The 17,289-nt window shown below is 46.3% G+C and overlaps 2 protein-coding genes across 2 annotated transcripts in view; one reads left to right on the forward strand and one right to left on the reverse strand.

Annotated features, from left to right (window-relative positions):
* Positions 1-13,055, reverse strand: part of LOC135543439 (pericentrin-like) — a 37,489-nt gene extending 24,434 nt beyond the window's left edge. The window contains 15 exon segments of the mRNA XM_064970695.1: positions 79-178; positions 278-357; positions 447-737; positions 864-1,119; positions 3,671-3,811; positions 3,899-4,213; positions 4,319-4,708; positions 4,880-5,354; positions 5,468-5,842; positions 5,976-6,769; positions 6,921-7,070; positions 8,745-8,939; positions 9,482-9,661; positions 11,812-11,841; positions 12,882-13,055. Coding sequence (XP_064826767.1) covers positions 79-178; positions 278-357; positions 447-737; positions 864-1,119; positions 3,671-3,811; positions 3,899-4,213; positions 4,319-4,708; positions 4,880-5,354; positions 5,468-5,842; positions 5,976-6,769; positions 6,921-7,070; positions 8,745-8,939; positions 9,482-9,661; positions 11,812-11,841; positions 12,882-12,929 — 3,820 coding nt within the window. The 5' untranslated portion in view covers positions 12,930-13,055.
* Positions 13,056-15,248: 2,193 nt separating this feature from the next.
* Positions 15,249-17,209, forward strand: LOC135543039 (uncharacterized protein C21orf58-like). The gene is made up of 7 exons (XM_064970140.1): positions 15,249-15,355; positions 15,570-15,627; positions 15,753-15,826; positions 15,913-16,101; positions 16,263-16,377; positions 16,519-16,635; positions 17,019-17,209. The coding sequence occupies exons 1-7, from the start codon at positions 15,299-15,301 to the stop codon at positions 17,207-17,209; spliced, it is 801 nt and encodes a 266-aa protein (XP_064826212.1). The 5' UTR covers positions 15,249-15,298.
* Positions 17,210-17,289: the final 80 nt, after the last annotated feature.

Below are 17,289 nucleotides of genomic sequence, written 5' to 3' on the forward strand. Positions count from 1 at the left end.
TGAAATTCTGATGGCTGACTAAACCAATTATGTTCTAGCATAGGTACAGAGTGTGTGTGTGTGTGTGTGTATACTCACGTCCCAGTTCCTGGCGGTTGGTCCTCATGTTGTCTAGCTGAGCAACCTTCTGGTCACAGGTCTGTCTCAGAGTCACTTGCTCCCTATGCAGACGACACACCTAACGGGGGGGGGGGGGGAAGAGAGAGAGAGATGTTTAGGAAAGGCACCATCCAAAGCATAAAGCAAACCTCAGAAACAGAAGTGTATGTGTGTTCACCTCCTGCTGTAGCTGCCGTGTTTGTTCCTCTCTCTCCTGCAGCACCACTTGATGTCTGGACACCAGATCTTCCACTGCACCTGGAGAGTAGCAGTAACACATTCATAACATCCTTACCATGTGTTTACAACATGCGGACAAAATCAATAACACTTATTAGTCGACTCACGGGCAGCAGCGTCCCTGTCGGTCCAGGCCTGGCTCAGCTCCCCCTCCAGCCTCTGGAGCTCCTCCTGGCAAGCCTGGTTCTCGGACAGATCTGCCCCAGTCTGGGTGAAGGCTGCCTGGGTAGAGGAGAGTGATAGCTGATCCTCTGACAGCTGTGTCTGGAGCTCTGACTGGGCCTTCTCTGACTCCTGCTGCCACCGGGACCTCAAGGCCACTATTTCTGCAGCCTGCCGCTCCTCCATGGACGCTCTCTCCTGGGAGACACGACTCTCACACTCATGCCTCAGAGCATCTACACACACACAACGACAAAAACGGTCACCAATGACAGTTTTCTCGATCAGGTCCATTTGTTAGACAGAGCTATGCATTGGAGCATCTGAGTGAGAAGGCCCTATTCTACAACCATCATCCTCACCCATGTTCCTGTGATACTCCTGCTGCTCTCGCTGGATCCTCTCCTCACTCTCAGCTCTCAGCCTCTCCACCTCAAACTGCTGTCTGGCCTGCAGCACGGCCCTCTCCTGGGCCCACTTCTCCCTGAGGGAAGCCTGGAGCTCACTTAGAGAGGCCTCCCGCTCCCGCTGCAGGTTGGTCTGGGAGAGCTCTAGCTGGGTCGTTTGGTGGTTGGTCAGGCTCAGACGCAGCGCCTCCAGCTCCAGAGCCTGTTGGCTCTATAGCGCGATACATAAGAGAGAGAGGTAGGTAGGGGGTAGGGTTTCCATTAGGAAAATGTGAAGCCAGACATTTGAAGGAAACATTGGGTGCGCAACCTAATTAAGGCGTACACCCACAGTGCTCAGAATGACAGAAAACACATTTAGATTATGGTTATTAATTTTAAAGATCGCTCTACCGTTTCCTGGTTGCTAAAATTCAAATATTTTGCTTAATTTCAGTTTATGTAACAAAGCAAGTAAAGTGTACAGCATCATTGTACCATCTAAACCACTGTGAAATATCTTAATGGGAAGCATAGAAATACCACACATAAAACAGCTCTACCTCTTCTTAGACATGCTTTCAATGACAATGACAGATCTCTAACACACATTTCTATGAGAATTTGGTCGGGTCTCCCAAAAAGTGACATATTGCAGCTTTAACAGAACACGCAACTTGAGGATGCAACGACACGCATCCTTACTAAAAACCGATGCGCACTTTGGAAGAGATGATAGATTACCTGCCACAATTACTTTTCCTCAGCCAACAAGACGAGTAACGAATGGGAAGCGAGCTACAATGACCAATTGAGGAATAAAAATAGTAAGTCTTTAAATCGTGGCCATCAAAACATCTAACACGCGAAGAAAATCAAATCAAACTTTATTTGTCACATACACATGGTTAGCAGATGTTAATGCGAGTGTAGCGAAATGCTTGTGCTTCTAGTTCCGACAATGCAGTAATAACCAACAAGTAATCTAACTAACAATTCCTAAACTACTGTCTTATACACAGTGTAAGGGGATAAAGAATATGTACATAAGGATATATGAATGAGTGATGGTACAGAGCAGCATAGGCAAGATACAGTAGATGGTATCGAGTACAGTATATACATATGAGATGAGTATGTAAACAAAGTGGCATAGTTAAAGTGGCTAGTGATACATGTATTACATAAGGATGCAGTAGATGATAGAGTACAGTATATACGTATACATATGAGATGAATAATGTAGGGTATGTAAACATTATATTAGGTAGCATTGTTTAAAGTGGCTAGTGATATATTTTACATCATTTCCCATCAATTCCCATTATTAAAGTGGCTGGAGTTGAGTCAGTGTGTTGGCAGCAGCCACTCAAAGTTAGTGGTTGCTGTTTAACAGTCTGATGACCTTGAGATAGAAGCTGTTTTTCAGTATCTCGGTCCCAGCTTTGATGCACCTGTACTGACCTCGCCTTCTGGATGATAGCGAGGTGAACAGGCAGTGGCTCGGGTGGCTGTTGTCCTTGATCTTTATGGCCTTCCTGTAACATCGGGTGGTGTAGGTGTCCTGGAGGGTAGGTAGTTTGCCCCCGGTGATGCGTTGTGCAGACCTCACTACCCTCTGGAGAGCCTTACGGTTGTGGGCGGAGCAGTTGCCGTACCAGGCGGTGATACAGCCCGCCAGGATGCTCTCGATTGTGCATCTGTAGAAGTTTGTGAGTGCTTTTGGTGACAAGCCGAATTTCTTCAGCCTCCTGAGGTTGAAGAGGCGCTGCTGCGCCTTCTTCACGATGCTGTCTGTGTGAGTGGACCAATTCAGTTTGTCTGTGATGTGTATGCCGAGGAACTTAAAACTTACTACCCTCTCCACTACTGTTCCATCGATGTGGATAGGGGTGTGTTCCCTCTGCTGTTTCCTGAAGTCCACAATCATCTCCTTAGTTTTGTTGACGTTGAGTGTGAGGTTATTTTCCTGACACCACACTCTGAGGGACCTCACCTCCTCCCTGTAGGCCGTCTCGTCGTTGTTGGTAATCAAGCCTACCACTGTTGTGTCGTCCACAAACTTGATGATTGAGTTGGAGGCGTGCGTGGCCGCGCAGTCGTGGGTGAACAGGGAGTACAGGAGAGGGCTCACAACGCACCCTTGTGGGGCCCCAGTGTTGAGGATCAGCGGGGTGGAGAAGTTGTTGCCTTCCCTCACCACCTGGGGGCGGCCCGTCAGGAAGTCCAGTACCCAGTTGCACAGGGCGGGGTCGAGACCCAGGGTCTCGAGCTTGATGACGAGCTTGAAGGGTACTATGGTGTTAAATGCCGAGCTGTTGTCGATGAACAGCATTCTCACATAGGTATTCCTCTTGTCCAGATTGGTTAGGGCAGTGTGCAGTGTGGTTGAGATTGCGTCGTCTGTGGACCTATTTGGGCGGTAAGCAAATTGGAGTGGGTCTAGGGTGGAGGTGATATGGTCCTTGACTATGATTGGGCTTATAAAAGCATGTTTCACTCCAGCAGGAAGGAATGAGCTGTTTGAGGACCTGTTGCAGCAGCTCTCGCCACTGACAGATTTTCCGCTCATATTAGGTTCTGTATCTGTATGCTGTGCGTGTGATAAACATAACGACCAATGAAAATACATGCGCTAATTGAATTTCACTGAATAGTCTGGTATTTCCATCAATGAATAATTTAATATTTTTTGGGACAACTGGCCGGCTATTATCGGCTAACCTGGTAGGGGTGGTTGTGTGTGTGTGTGTGTGTGTGTGTGTGTGTGTGTGTGTGTGTACCTGTATCTGCAGTAGTTCTGCTTGGTGGGCTGTCTCCATGCTCTCCCTCTGGTCCCCTGATAGCTCTGCCTTCAAACGGCTAAGCTCCTCCCTCTGCTGTGACATCTCCAACAGCATCCTCTGGTGTTCTCTCTCGTTCACCTGGAGACAGAACACAAGAGAGAGAGGGTGGATGACTAGCAGAACACAGGTATGTGAATAGGTTGTTGTTGTAGTGTGTGTGTGTACCTGTTTGATAAGGCTGATCTGTCTCTTCTGCTCCTCCTCCAGACTGCGTCTCTGCTCACACAGCTCTCTCTCCAGACGGCCGCTCAGCTCAGACACCTCCTCCTGGTGTTTCTCCTGCAGCTCCTGCACGTCCTCACTGTGAGATCTTCTCAGTCTCTCTGTGGCCTCCTCCACAGACCGCATCTGCTGCTCCAGGAGCGCTTTCACCTCCTGCTCCCTCTCCCTCCGCTGCTCCTCCAGCAGGCGTCTCACCCCCTGCACCTCCCCGTCCTTCTCCTGCCTCTCCACCTCCCACTTCTCCCTCTCCTCTGCCACCTGAAAAATAGAATTCATATGTCTGTTCAGTACTTCCTGAACAGGTCCAAATACATATAGTCAAATCATCATCCTCCTCCTCACCACAACCACCCTCCTCCACACCTCTTCCTCCTTGTCTCGGAGCTGTCTCTGGAACTCCTCCAGCTCCTCCGCCATAACCTTCTCCATCCTCTGTGTGGTTCTGTCCATCTCCTCCTCTCTCCTTCTGCCCTCCTCCCTCACTCCCTGGGCCTGCAGCTCCTCCAGGTTCCACAGATTCTGTCTCAGACACAGCAACTCAGACTCTACCTCTGTTTTCTCCCTCTCCATCTGCTCTGTCCTCCTCTCCCTCTGCTCCGCGTCCTGCCTCGCTGTCTCCGCCTCCTTCTGGACTCTGTCCATCTCTTTCTGAGCGGTTTCGAGCTCCAGGGTTTTCTGACTGAGGAGAGCGGTGGTGGTTTTGTGCCTGGTTTTAGTTTCTTCCAACAGCGCTAGAAGCTGGTCACGATGGGTCTGGAGAGGAGAGGCGGGGTTATTAGCTTGGACCCAATTAGAACCAAACAAATCCATTAGAGGGAGAGAAGAACACCAGGATTAGCTAGTGGAAGATGAGGAGAAACAAGAGAGAGGGAAATTGAAAAGAGGGAGAAGTAGTGAGGGAGTAGGAAGAAAGCTCCTAGCTACCTGTAGTGACTGTAGCCGTATTCCAAACAGAGCATGAACTTCAGAGGAGACAGAGTCTCCTGCCCATTTCACCTCCTGCAGAGAAGAGACCAGCTGCTCCTGCTGCTTCAACCTGGAGAGGACACTCTTCTCCTCCTCCTCCTCTTTCTCCTTGTTGCTTCCTTTCTCCAACCGGACAGAGGAGAGCAGCTCCTCCTGCTGTTTGAGACGAGCGAGGAGGAGAGATTTCTCCACTTTTAGCTGTTCCATCACTCGTTCCTGGCTGGGGAGGAGAGTACCTCCCTCCTTCTCTAGGAGAGGAGAGTTGAGTCTCTCCATCTCTTTCTCTCTCTCCTCCATTAAGGTGCAGAGTCTGTTCTTCAGATTGTCCTCTTCGTGTGTTTTCAGGCTGACCTCCTCAGCTCTCCTCCTCTTCTCTCGCTCCTCCTCAAGCTTCCAGTGCACCTCCTGCAGCTCCTCAGAGACCTGGGCCCACCTACACACACACCATGAACATGAGCTGTAAGTTCTCCAACACAAAGATATGGAAGACAGGCACACATAACACACTCACCTGGCACTGGCCTCAGGCACACATAACACACTCACCTGGCACTGGCCTCCTCCAGATCCTCAGCGCTCCTCCTCAACTCCTCCATCACCACCTCCTTCTCCCTCTCCCTCAGAGCCACCTCCTCCCTGAGGTCTCCACACTGCTGGATGAGCAGCTCCTTGCCCAGGTCTGAGACCTCCTGACTCTCCGACGTCTCACTGAGCCTCTCAGAGGTCTCACTGGCGTCTCGTGAGACAGAGAGGGGGTCGTTCTGCCACTGGGAGGCGAAAGAGGGCAAGGTTTCATTCTCAGGGTCGGGGTGGTGGGACTGTGCAGTGGATTGTGGGACAGAAAAGTGAGTCTGTTCTTCGTGCGAAAAGGACAGCTGGGATTGGTCACCACCGCTGATGATGTCACTGTCCAGCTCAAACCTGTGGTGGGATGGAGGGAGAGAGGGATGAGAGGACTGAAAGGAGAGAGATTAGGAGATGTGATTTGTATGGGGGAAGAAAAAAAAAAAATCCACCATAAGGGCAAAATCACACACAGTAATTTCCCTCTGACCTGTAGTTGCCAGAGTTGTCCAGCAGGCTGTGCCCTTCCAGAAAGCTGCACTCCTCCAGAGTTTCATTGGCCCAGGACAAGTGTGTGTGTGAGGGGAGGGCCGAGGGGAGGTAGCGCTCCAACAGCGGGGTGCCATCAGTGGGGAGGGACAGGTCTAGAAGGCACTCCTCTCTCTCCCTCTCTCCATCCTCCTCCTCCACACTGGCCTTGGCCCGGTTCAGTTTGTCTTTAGAAGCCTTGAACACCAACTCCTCTCTCGTTCTCCCTCTCTCCCCCAACACCTGTCGGACTCTCTGCAACTCCTCTCCAAGTCTCCTCTTCTCCTCTTCCTGTCTTTCCCTGATCTCTCGCTCATCCTCCCTCTCGTTCCTTCTCTCCCTCTCCTCCTCCAGTCTCCTCCTTAGCTCCTGCAATTCCCTATTCAACACCTCCTTCTCCTCCTTGTACTGGTGGATCTCTCTCCTCTCCTCCTCCCTCCCTGTCCTCTCCTCTTCTAGTTGGGAAAGCATGAGCTGGTTTTTCTCCCTCTCCTCTAGCAGCTCTCTCCTCAATGTGTGTATCAGTACATCCATCTCAGGATCAATGCATTGTTCTGGGCTCTCGCACCCAGCTCCAGTCTGTTCATGTTCCATTCGGAGTGTGCGTATTTGGTTCCCTGGTACTGTCACTGGGACCTCCAGGTGGTTGGGGAGTGAGGGAAGGTCGTGGGAGCTGTGGCCAGGCCGGGAGGCCTGCCGCTGGTCTAGGGAGAGCTCTGAGCCCCACTGGGTCCTGGAGGGAAAGAACTGAGAGGTCTGGAAAAGACAACAGGGACATCGAAGAGCTTACAATCACTATTTCATTAATAGCAGTAAAATAAAATAAAACATTTTAATTTTGTCAATCACAATCATGTGTACTGTACTTGTTTAACATTTTTTGAAGTGTGTGTGTGTGAGCGTGAACCTGCTGTAGCTGCATCTTCAGAGCCTGTATCTGTCCAGTGAGGAAGAAGGCCTCCTGCTGTTCCTTGTCTCTGCTCTCCAGCGCCTCCTGCAGGTTACAGCTCAGTCTGCTGATGATCTCATTACGCTTCTCTACTGCGGCCTGTAACTGCTGCAGAGAGAGAGAGACTATAGAGTCAGACACGGATGCGCACACAGACGTAAAACACCTTACTTAATTACATTTTATTCTGTTCACTTTGGATTAAAATTGTCTGCTAAATGCCACATATATGATTGCAAGGGGAATGCAAAATGTAACAGAGTGAGAGGAACAGGCAGAGAGAGTGAGGGCGGAGAGAGCAGAGAGAGAGAGCAGAGAGAGAGAGCAGAGAGAGAGAGAAATGGGGAGGGAGGAAGTTAGGGAGGGAGCAGAGAGAAGCATGGATGAGAAAGATGTACCTTCAGAAAGTATTCACTAGACTTTGTTATTGCTTTACAGCCTGAATTTAAAATGGATTAAATTGAGATTTGTTATCACTGGCCTACACACAATACCCCATAATGTCAAAGTGGAATTATGTTTATCTACATTTTTACAAATGAAAAGTCTTAAGTCAATAAGTATTCAACCACTTATGGCAAGCCTAAACAAGTTCAGGAGTAAAGATTTACTTAACTCACATAATAAGTTGCATTGACTCACTATGTGCAATGTGTTTAACATGATTTTTGAATGACTACCTCATCGTTTTGCCCCACACATAATTTTTTTCTCCCTCAGATGAGTAGTGAATTACAAGCACAGATTCAACTACAACGACCAAGAAGGTTTTCCAATGCCTCACAAAGAAGGGCACCTATTGGTACAGAGTTTAATGGCTGTGATAGGAGAAAATGTACGATTGTAGATTTAGTTACTTCACAGTACTAATCTAATTGACAGAGTGAAAGGAACAGAAAAATATTCCAAAACATGCATCCTGTTTGCAACAAGGCACTAAAGTAACACAGCAATAAATGTGGCAAAGGAATTAAATTCTTGTCCTGAATACAAAGTATTATGTTTGGGGCAAATCCAATACAACAGATTACAGAGTACCACTCCATATTTTCAAACATAGTGGTGGCTGCATCATGTTATGGGTATGTAACCATTAAGGACTGGAGAGTTTTTCCAGGATAAAAATAAATAAATGGAATGGAGGTAAGCACAGGCAAAATCCTAGAGTAAAACCTGGTTCAGTCTGCTTTCCACCAGTCACTGAGATATGAATTCACCTTTCAGCAGGACAATAACCTAAAACAAGGCCAAATCTACACTGGAGTTGCTTGCTTGAAAATCTATGGCAAGACTTAAATGGTTTTCTAGCAACCAATTTGACAGAGCTTGAAGAATTTTGAAAAGAATAATAGGCAAATATTGTACAATCCAGGTGTGTAAAGCTCTTACATATTGTCTCAGGAGTGTGAATACTTATGTAAATGAGATTACATTTTTAACAAATTTGCTAACACTTCTAAAAACATTAACTCAATTAGTCATTATGGGGTATCGTGTTTAGATGGGTGAGAAAAATTATCTATTTAATCCATTTTGAATTCAGGCTGTAACAAAATGTGGAATAACTCAAGGGGTTTGAATACTTTCTGAAGTCTAATTACATTGGCAACCAGTTTAGAATTGCAATAAGGCACCTTGGGGGTTTGTGGAATAAGGCCAATATACCACGGCTAAGGGCTGTATCCAAGCACTGTATCCTTAGCCGTGGTTTATTGGCCATATAGCACACCTCCTCGGGCCTTATTGCTTAAATAAACCCTGTGTGTCGGCACAGTTCAATACCTTGAGCTGATCTTTTCCAGTGCAAACCACTAGGACCTCCTCTCCCACAACCGCTATCTCCTCAGGATGCCCACTGACCGCCTGCCTCCCCAGGACACTGCTTACCTCCTGGGGATGGTGTTGCTCCAAGTGCCCCTGGCTCCACTGGACCTCTGGAAGATGGCTCTGATCGGTCTCCCCAAAACATTGTGGTTCCTTAAGGGTTCAAAAATAAGTTTTGGGTAAGTAAACCTAGTCATATTGCACATATTCATAGACTAATTGCTTGGTTATCTAGAAAACCAGACAAGCTTGATCATTTGGGTGAACTATACCTTTAAAGCAGTGTGACTAATCTTAGCCATTGAGAGCTATAGGGTGACGCAGATGGTGCAGGCTTTTGTTCTAGCATTGCACAAACAACTCATTGAACACACTTGCTTTATTACTTCCATGAAACTAGATGGCCTTCCCCTTTAAAGCCTGTACATAGAGTTCACAGTAATCCAATTCATGTTGCTATGACAACCAGCCGCCACAAGCATCTTTGTGTTTAGTAACCCATTTCTTTCCACAGAGGAACGAATGACATGGTCTGACCCATGGAGAGATACATGCTCATAGAGTTGGGATTGGATTGGCATACAATCAAATCTGACAAAGACCTTATGATCGAAATGCTGCATTAAACTATAGAGTCAGCCTATGCAACAGTGTGGATATTTACATTCCTTTCATTCATTCAGCCAGAGGCTCACCTCATTGTTACACATGCGGTCCTGCTGTGTGGCGTTGCCGTCTGTCCGGAGGTGCAACCCTAGGGGGCGACCTTGCGCTGGGCCGTCATTCTGCGTTGGAGACGGGCCCTTCCCCTTCTGCGTCTTTTTCTGCGCGACTTGACCGTCGCCTTTCGCCCTTTTCTGTCGGAAGCTCGCAAGCTACGCAGGAAGGACAGGGAGAGGTAGAGGGATACGTAGGTCAGGAGGGCTGAACACCACCACACTATCAGCATGTTAGGGGTTAGAAGTCAGAGTTCACCAAAGTCCATCGAAGTTCAAAACCATCATTCCGATCAAGGAATAAAAGGCCAAAGTTCCAATCAATCATCCCAGTGATTAAAGAAGTCAGAAAAGGCTATAGGTTGAAGGGGTGAAGGTTTTCATCCGCCCAATGAGCAAGAACAAGAGTTTGATTCAGATCATCTTCCCAGCACTCAGGTAACATCCCTGATTGAACCAGCAGAGAATGAAAGCCTCAGCACATTGCCAGTCCAAAGCAGTCAACCAACCAGTCTCCACTTAGTCCTAACAGTCTTCCTCCCAGCATCTCTCCGTAGATCTCCCAAAACCACTATCACGGGTTCCCAACAAAGCGATCGGAAAAACCTCCTGACATTTTTAAGGCCAAGTGCACTGATTCAGTCCGTGTAATTGTGCATCTTTCAACATCCCTGTCCCTCTCTCTCTCTCTCTCTCTCTCTCTCTCCTATAAGCAGCTTAAAATCAGATTAGAGTGGTTCAGAGACCCTCGTATAACGCTCCACCTCTGACGCTCTCTCTCCCCCACGCAGCCTTTCTCTCCCTTTCAAACCGTCAAACCAATCTATCAATCCCACACAGATAAGACAACATAAACGGCAGACAAGCACACAAGTCTCAATATGACACTTCAACCTCCCGCCGAGGGTTGGGATGGCAGTGTAATGCAGAGAACGCATGAGGAGCTTTGTCTCGAGCCCAAAGTGTGTGTCAAGGTGGTAGCACGTGTTTTGTTCCAACCCAAGCAAACCCGTAACAAGCCGACCCATGTCATGTCCAGCCCCAGAACGCATGTTGCATTGAGCAGTGCTACTGACCCAAAAGAGTGTGTGTGTGTGTGTGTTTTAATGCCTAATCTCTACATGTGGGCTGTTCTACTCGATTGAAGTCTGCCCAGCTTTCAGCAGATACTGTACACACCCACTCTACACCCACTCTACACCCACTCACCATCCACAGCCTCCTGTGTCTGACTCTGTGATAAAGTGAGACTTAGCTGTAGTCGAAGACGCTGCTCTACACACTAACACTATCAGACAGGCAGCTGTGTGTGTACGTATGTAGGCTGTGTGTTCAAACTGAAGACTGGAGCTTGGTATGCCTCAAATCAAAAGACAACTGATGCAGACGTGGCACGTCACCATAGCAACAGCTGCCACAAGTGGCTCACTGACGATTTCACAATTAAGTACAGCATGAAAAAGCCTACTGTAGACTATGTCATGCCCATTTGTTTTCAACTTGTCTAATACTGTTGCTATATTTGAGGGCATACTAGCTCCATCAGAAGTATCACGTGAGGGTTGGGATGCTAACTGCAAGAGAAGGCCTACTGGGATCCAATGTGTTCTGTTATCTGAAACTGCACCCTTTTTTCTATACTATTTCAGACCAGTGTTTCCCAACCGTGGTCCTTGAGTACCCCTAACAGTACACAGTTTCATTGTAGCCCTGGACAAACGCACCTCATTCATCTCATTGAGGGCTTCATGATTAGTTGTTAAGTTAAACCAGGCGTGCTTGTCCAGGGTTACAATAAAAATGTGTACTGTTGGGGGTACTGGAGGACCAGAGGCCAGGTTTAGTGTCATGGCGCCATCTGATGGTGTGTGTTCACATTGACACACCTGCTATGATATCAGAGAGCCCTCCACTAACTCAACCATTAGGGGGGACACAACAACAACTGAAGACTGCTTGTGGATTAGTGTCTAGGGGGACAACTTCAATCAGTCTATCCACAAAAACAGACAGAGGCAAGACAGTGATGAGTCAACAACATCCCAAAACAGATCAATAGATCCCATAGATAGACCAGGGGGTGGTCAAACCCCCACATGCAGAGCTGGAGCTACCGCAGACTTTTTGCTGCTAATCAGCTGCTCACCAGGACCTTGATAAGCTGAATCAGGTGTGTTGGAGCACGGCTGGTGCAAAATGCCTGAATAATACTCGGTATCTCTCCTGGAGGAAGGTTGGCCACCCCTGTTCTAGATCAACAGACAGAATCGCCACAACCCAAGAGCCATGCCACACTTCACTTCACTTACCAACTGACTGTGCTGCATGTTGGTGGATTTCTGTCATAATAACAAAGGTTTATCAATTAAGTCATCATACACCTGCTGCGTGAGCATCACCCAGGTTTGAGGTGTGACAAAAATAGGTAGCTCACACATCCTTTCAAGACTCGGGTGTGCCTGTCAGATATCTCATATTCTATAGCACATGCAAATCTAAATTAACAACAACTGTTGGGAGAAAGCCACCCCAAGCAAAGGTCATACCCGAAGCGATATAGAAACCGTTGTGGGGAATGGCAGGGTTGATGCTCAGGTGACAGGTCAAGACATTTTCTCTAAAGTCTGCACGGATTATAGGGTCGTTATTTTACATTGACCTGCCTGGTCTTGAAATTTTAAACCTCAGTGGTAGTGTTTCACACCTCTCCATGCATTGCAACTATCGGATCACCTGCGTAGAATTGTGTATAGAATGTGTATCTCAAACGCAACCACATACACAGACGAACCCAATCCTGGCTGCCATCACCTGCATCGACTTGGCAAGTAGGGATGATACGCTCCCAGTAAGCGGCCCACACTAATTTGTAAACAGAAGGGGAATATATTTGGGCTGGGTAGCAAACTGAATAAGATCCCGTTTCTACAACAACTAGCCAACTGCTAGCTACGTTAATAATCAGTAGTAAACTGGGTGCATTTAGTTAAGTCAAACAGTAGATGAGACAATAGGGTAGTTCAATTAGGCATTGTAACGTCAGCTGGGTTGTTGAGTCAACGGTAGAACAATACCAACATTTGTTTAAGTAAGCCACAAATTGGATCATTATAATTCATGAATAATTAAGGGTTTAGCTAGTTACTATACTGTAGCTAGTTTAGACTCGGCTAACCATAGCTACATGTAAATGCAGTTGTCTAGCTTTGTTATCGATTCAACTAGTTGCTAAAACTTGAACTTACGCAAGGACCTTTAACAAGCAACTGCAACCTATTACTTTATTGTACGACAATGTTGCTGATACTGATACGTTTAGCTAGGTTAGCTTGATGGCTAGACAACTACTTTGATGCATTACCCATAAGTCGTTACTAACCTTTGCTCTTCCAGCATCTAGTTTCCTCTGTCCTTCATCTTCGTCCATGTCTTGGTTGAAACACAACCATTAAAGGTTAAGGACAAATGTCCTGAAATCGCTGATTATTCCACCAATACCTTTCACTTTCTTGTGCCTCGGATGCAAAATCTTTGGAACAACTGTCAATATGAAATTCAATATGGCCGCCATGTCGTTTTAGCACCGCCCTTATCACGTTTCCTGCGCTAATATGGCCAATCAACACATTCGGAGCGAATTTCCCAGCCAATGGAAATCATGCTCTCTAAGTGTCTACATGCACAGTCAAAAACTCCTTCCCATGTTCTACAGGTCCCTGACTGACAAGTTGGAAACCAATCAGAGGACTAAATGGTGAATCTAAACTTTGATTGATAAGGGAATTAGCCAATATATATAGAGAGTTACAAAAATAGTCCACCAATACAATATTTTATTTTAATGTGTGCGTGTTTTTGACTGGATCAATTAAGCTTTTTAAACCAACTACTCCACCTTTGCAAACGGTGCGCTAAATGCCCGGGGGAAATTAGTTAACCAGTAACAGCATAACTTTGGGTTGCCCAAACTCAACTGTCAACTGATGTATCTTGACACGGATTTAGTCCGCGAACTACATATTAGAGCTCTTCATGGGTCCATCCGAACACGATTACCCGGTCCGGGTCCAAAATTCGAACTTGTGCAGGTTGGGTCCGGTTGAGTTGCATTTACACAGGCAGCACAATTCAGATATATTTTCCTCTTTTCCTCCATCTTTTCAGTGAGATCTTTTTCAGATCTGATCTGATTGGTCAAAATACCAGTTAGGGACAGATCGAAATGTACTGGGGGGAGTGCTGGTCCAAATAGGTAGGGTTGTCAATGGGAGGGTAGTGCGTTTTTTATTAAGCTTTAGCTACTGCAGGCCTGTGATATGACAGCAGTGCACCCCAGTGTTCCAACTGACTCTGACAGTTGAATTTGAGGGGAGGAAGACTGTTTCAGGCCTACCAGAGTTTTACTCCTGTAATCTAACAATATAATGCTTATCTTTATACAAAATATTTTTATTTAAAAAAAAATATATGAATTAGCCTCCTGTGTGTCTATATCTGTATAGCAGACATAGCATGCCACTGGAATTTCTCTATATCTCTTTGGGGTTAGGCCTAAGCTTTTCTTATTTTATATAGGCTATATATATATATATATATATATTTAAAAATATATCTTTAATTTTTGTTTATTTGTTATAGGCTGTTTTTAAAGACGTAAATGTGGCTCATTTGGTCAATATCTCTCATTTATTGATGGCGGGTCTGAATGCATATGGATGTCCGATACATTTTCTCAAATGTCTGGTAAATTAAAATCTTCCGTGTCATGTCCGGTGCCAAATTTTCCTAAAAGAAAATCTGAAATGTCATATTAATACTTTTTTGTTGTTGTACTTTTACCGCTTTTTCTCCCCAATTGGTAGTTGCAGTCTTGTCCCATCACTGCAACTCCCCTACGAACTCGGGAGAGGCGAAGGTTGAGAGCCATGCGTCCTCTGAAACACAACCCTGCCAAGCCACACTGCTCACTTAACCTGGCCACATGAATATGTCAGAGGAAACACTGTCCAATTGGTGACTGAAGTCAGCTTGTAGGCTCTCCTCCACAAGGAGCCTCTAGAGTGTGATGGAACAAGGAAATCCCAGCCAGCCAAACCCTCCCCTAACCCGGATGACGCTGGGCCAATTGTGTGCTGCCTCATGAGTCTCCCGGGCACCCTTTTTTTTAAATGAGGTGGGGTTGGGGACCTCAGACTGGCCTCTGCCTTGGGCCTCCAAATTACTATGTTCGTCCCTGGGTCCGGTTCCAACTTTTTGGACAGGAGAAGACATCCAATCCCTCCAATAAAGACTACATTTATACATTTTCAGCGTAGAGCTTCTCATTCCAGATCCTATTTGGGTGCCAATCTGGTATGATTAAATGACCACCCAAGTTTGTACCAATTTCTAACTTTCTGTACATATGACTTTCTATTCTTATCCTAAACAATTTCACTGATCCTTACTTTTACATTTCTTTAGTTGCCTTACTGGGTTGTTGTTCAAGAGAAATACACTGTTTGTGTCAGCTCAGATGGTAAACAGTAACCTAGGATCAAGACCAAAACCAGGAATGGTAACCAAGCAGTAGGTGTGGCTTGGTTGACATAAACAGTTGTGTCCCTTAGTAACCAGGGAGTGGTCTCAGTTTGGCGTAGAGACTGAGAGCTGATCGATAGGTTTGTGACATACGGCTAAAGAGCTACAGGTAAATTGGGGACGGGAGAGTGGGGGTGTGTACAGCGGTGACCCTCAGTCACTTATTGTGTGTGTGTGTGCACAACTTCACAGTGTGGAGAATACAGTACTCTCAGAATGACTGATCCCATGCTTGCCCAGATGACCAGACTCAAACTCAGGCTGCTGGAGAAGGTAATTGATTATTTGATTGATTGAGTTTTTAAAGTTTTGGGTATCAAATAATCATCTGATCATTTATTTTGATAGACAGAAAGGCCATGTTTTTAACTTATTAGTGTAACAAAGAGTAGTAAAAGAGATCATGTTTTCTGATGTGAGTTCTGGCTGCACATGGCCTCTTGTTGACGGCTGACGACTCCCTTCCTGCTTGTCTTCATGTCCACAGAGACTGGAGAACGAGAGGGACAACAAGGACAGCAGAGCAGAATCTGCCCTATCCACCAGTAAGACTACAAAATGTTTGAAAATAAATATTGTAATGAAGTGTTGAAGTACAAGCAAACCCTGATTGTTCCTTTTTGTGTGTAAGTTTTCTGAAGTTACTTTATTCCTAATTCTGATTGGCCAGGGAGTTTTGATGGACAGACGGATGCGTTGCACAGTGTGCTTAGACGAAAAAAGGACCTGTTGCAAAGACTGAGGGTATGACATCCTTATTATTAAGATATTTATCACCATCATTATCATCAAACTCACATGGTAACTGTCTGTGTGCGTGTTGCCTGCAGGAGCAGCACATGTTGGAGGACCTGAGCAGACCTTACACCTGGGGTGGGACAGGGAGACGGTACCGCCCAGACCTCCTCCCTCCTCCTGTCCCACTGCCTCCTACTCCGGCCCCCATCCATATCTACCAGCCTGCCCTTGCACCCCCCGCTCCACCCCCGCCACAGCCCCCGCGCATCATCCAGCAAATGGTGAGACAAAAATCACTCTTTCTCTCCATCTATCTTCCTCTTGCTCTGCTTTTTCTCGTACACACAGACAGCTGATGCTATTTCTCTCTTACACACAGACAGCTGATGCGATTTCTCTCTTACACACAGACAGCTGATGCGACTTCTCTCTTGGTCTGTAGTTGCCCCAGCAGCCTACTACCTTCATACAGCAGTTACCACAGCAACAGCCCCTCATACAACAGATACCCCCTCCTCAGCCTTACCCTGCACCAAGGTCTGGGAGCATCAAAGAAGGTAAACACACACAAATGCAAAGTGCAGCTACTGGTGTGTGTGTATGTGTGTGTGTGTGTATATATATAATGTTAATGGTCATGTATGTATGTATGTATGTATGTATGTATGTATGTATGTGTGTATGTGTGTGTGTGTTAGACATGGTGGAGCTGATGTTGATGCAGAATGCTCAGATGCATCAGATCATAATGCACAACATGATGCTGAAAGCAATACCTCCCACGGCCCTGTCACCACCTTACCCAGGACAGGTCCGTTTCACACACACCCACATCATTTATATAAAATCAAATCGTATTTGTCACAAGCGCTGAATACAACAGTTGTAGACCTAACCGTGAAATGCTTACTTACAAGCCCTTAACCAACAATGTAATTCAAGAAATAGAGTTAAGAAAATATTTACTAAATATATAGAAAAAAAAGAAACGGAATAAAATAATAACGAGGCTATATAAAGGGGGTACCGGGGGGGGTATATAGTCCGGATGGCCATTTGATTAATTGTTCAGCAGTCTTATGGTTCCTGTCACCCACATACCAAAGATCATGCCTTTTTGGAATTCTTAACATCTTATATTTGTTACTTTGTTTTCATCTTGATGTTGACCTCATCCAGGATGTTGTTGTGAGGTCAGCGGTCAAACCAAGAGGAAACGCCGTCCACCACCATCACTACGGCCCCCAGGCCCAACTGCTACCTCCCATTGGCTATCCCATGTGGCCCTCGATGACGTCATCGCTACCTGAGGGGCAGGGCGGGCCTCATATGCCGTCCGTGCAGCATGTGACCTGCCCCATCACGTTGCCCCCACTCAATATGTATTAGCCTAGCCCTGAACAATATTCCCTAACCCCTATCTTCAGATATTGTCTTGTGTGAGCATTTCATATTTCAAAATATATACA

The sequence above is a fragment of the Oncorhynchus masou genome, chromosome 7, assembly GCF_036934945.1.
Source record: "Oncorhynchus masou masou isolate Uvic2021 chromosome 7, UVic_Omas_1.1, whole genome shotgun sequence".
Taxonomy (NCBI): Eukaryota; Metazoa; Chordata; class Actinopteri; order Salmoniformes; family Salmonidae; genus Oncorhynchus; species Oncorhynchus masou.

Coding starts and splice junctions, on each gene's coding strand:
- LOC135543039 (XM_064970140.1), top strand. CDS start 15,299: ATGACTGATCCCATGCTTGCCCAGATGACCAGACTCAAACTCAGGCTG. Junction 15,628..15,752: donor AGAATCTGCCCTATCCACCA/GTAAGACTACAA, acceptor CTGATTGGCCAG/GGAGTTTTGATGGACAGACG. Junction 16,636..17,018: donor ACCTTACCCAGGACAGGTCC/GTTTCACACACA, acceptor TTGTGAGGTCAG/CGGTCAAACCAAGAGGAAAC.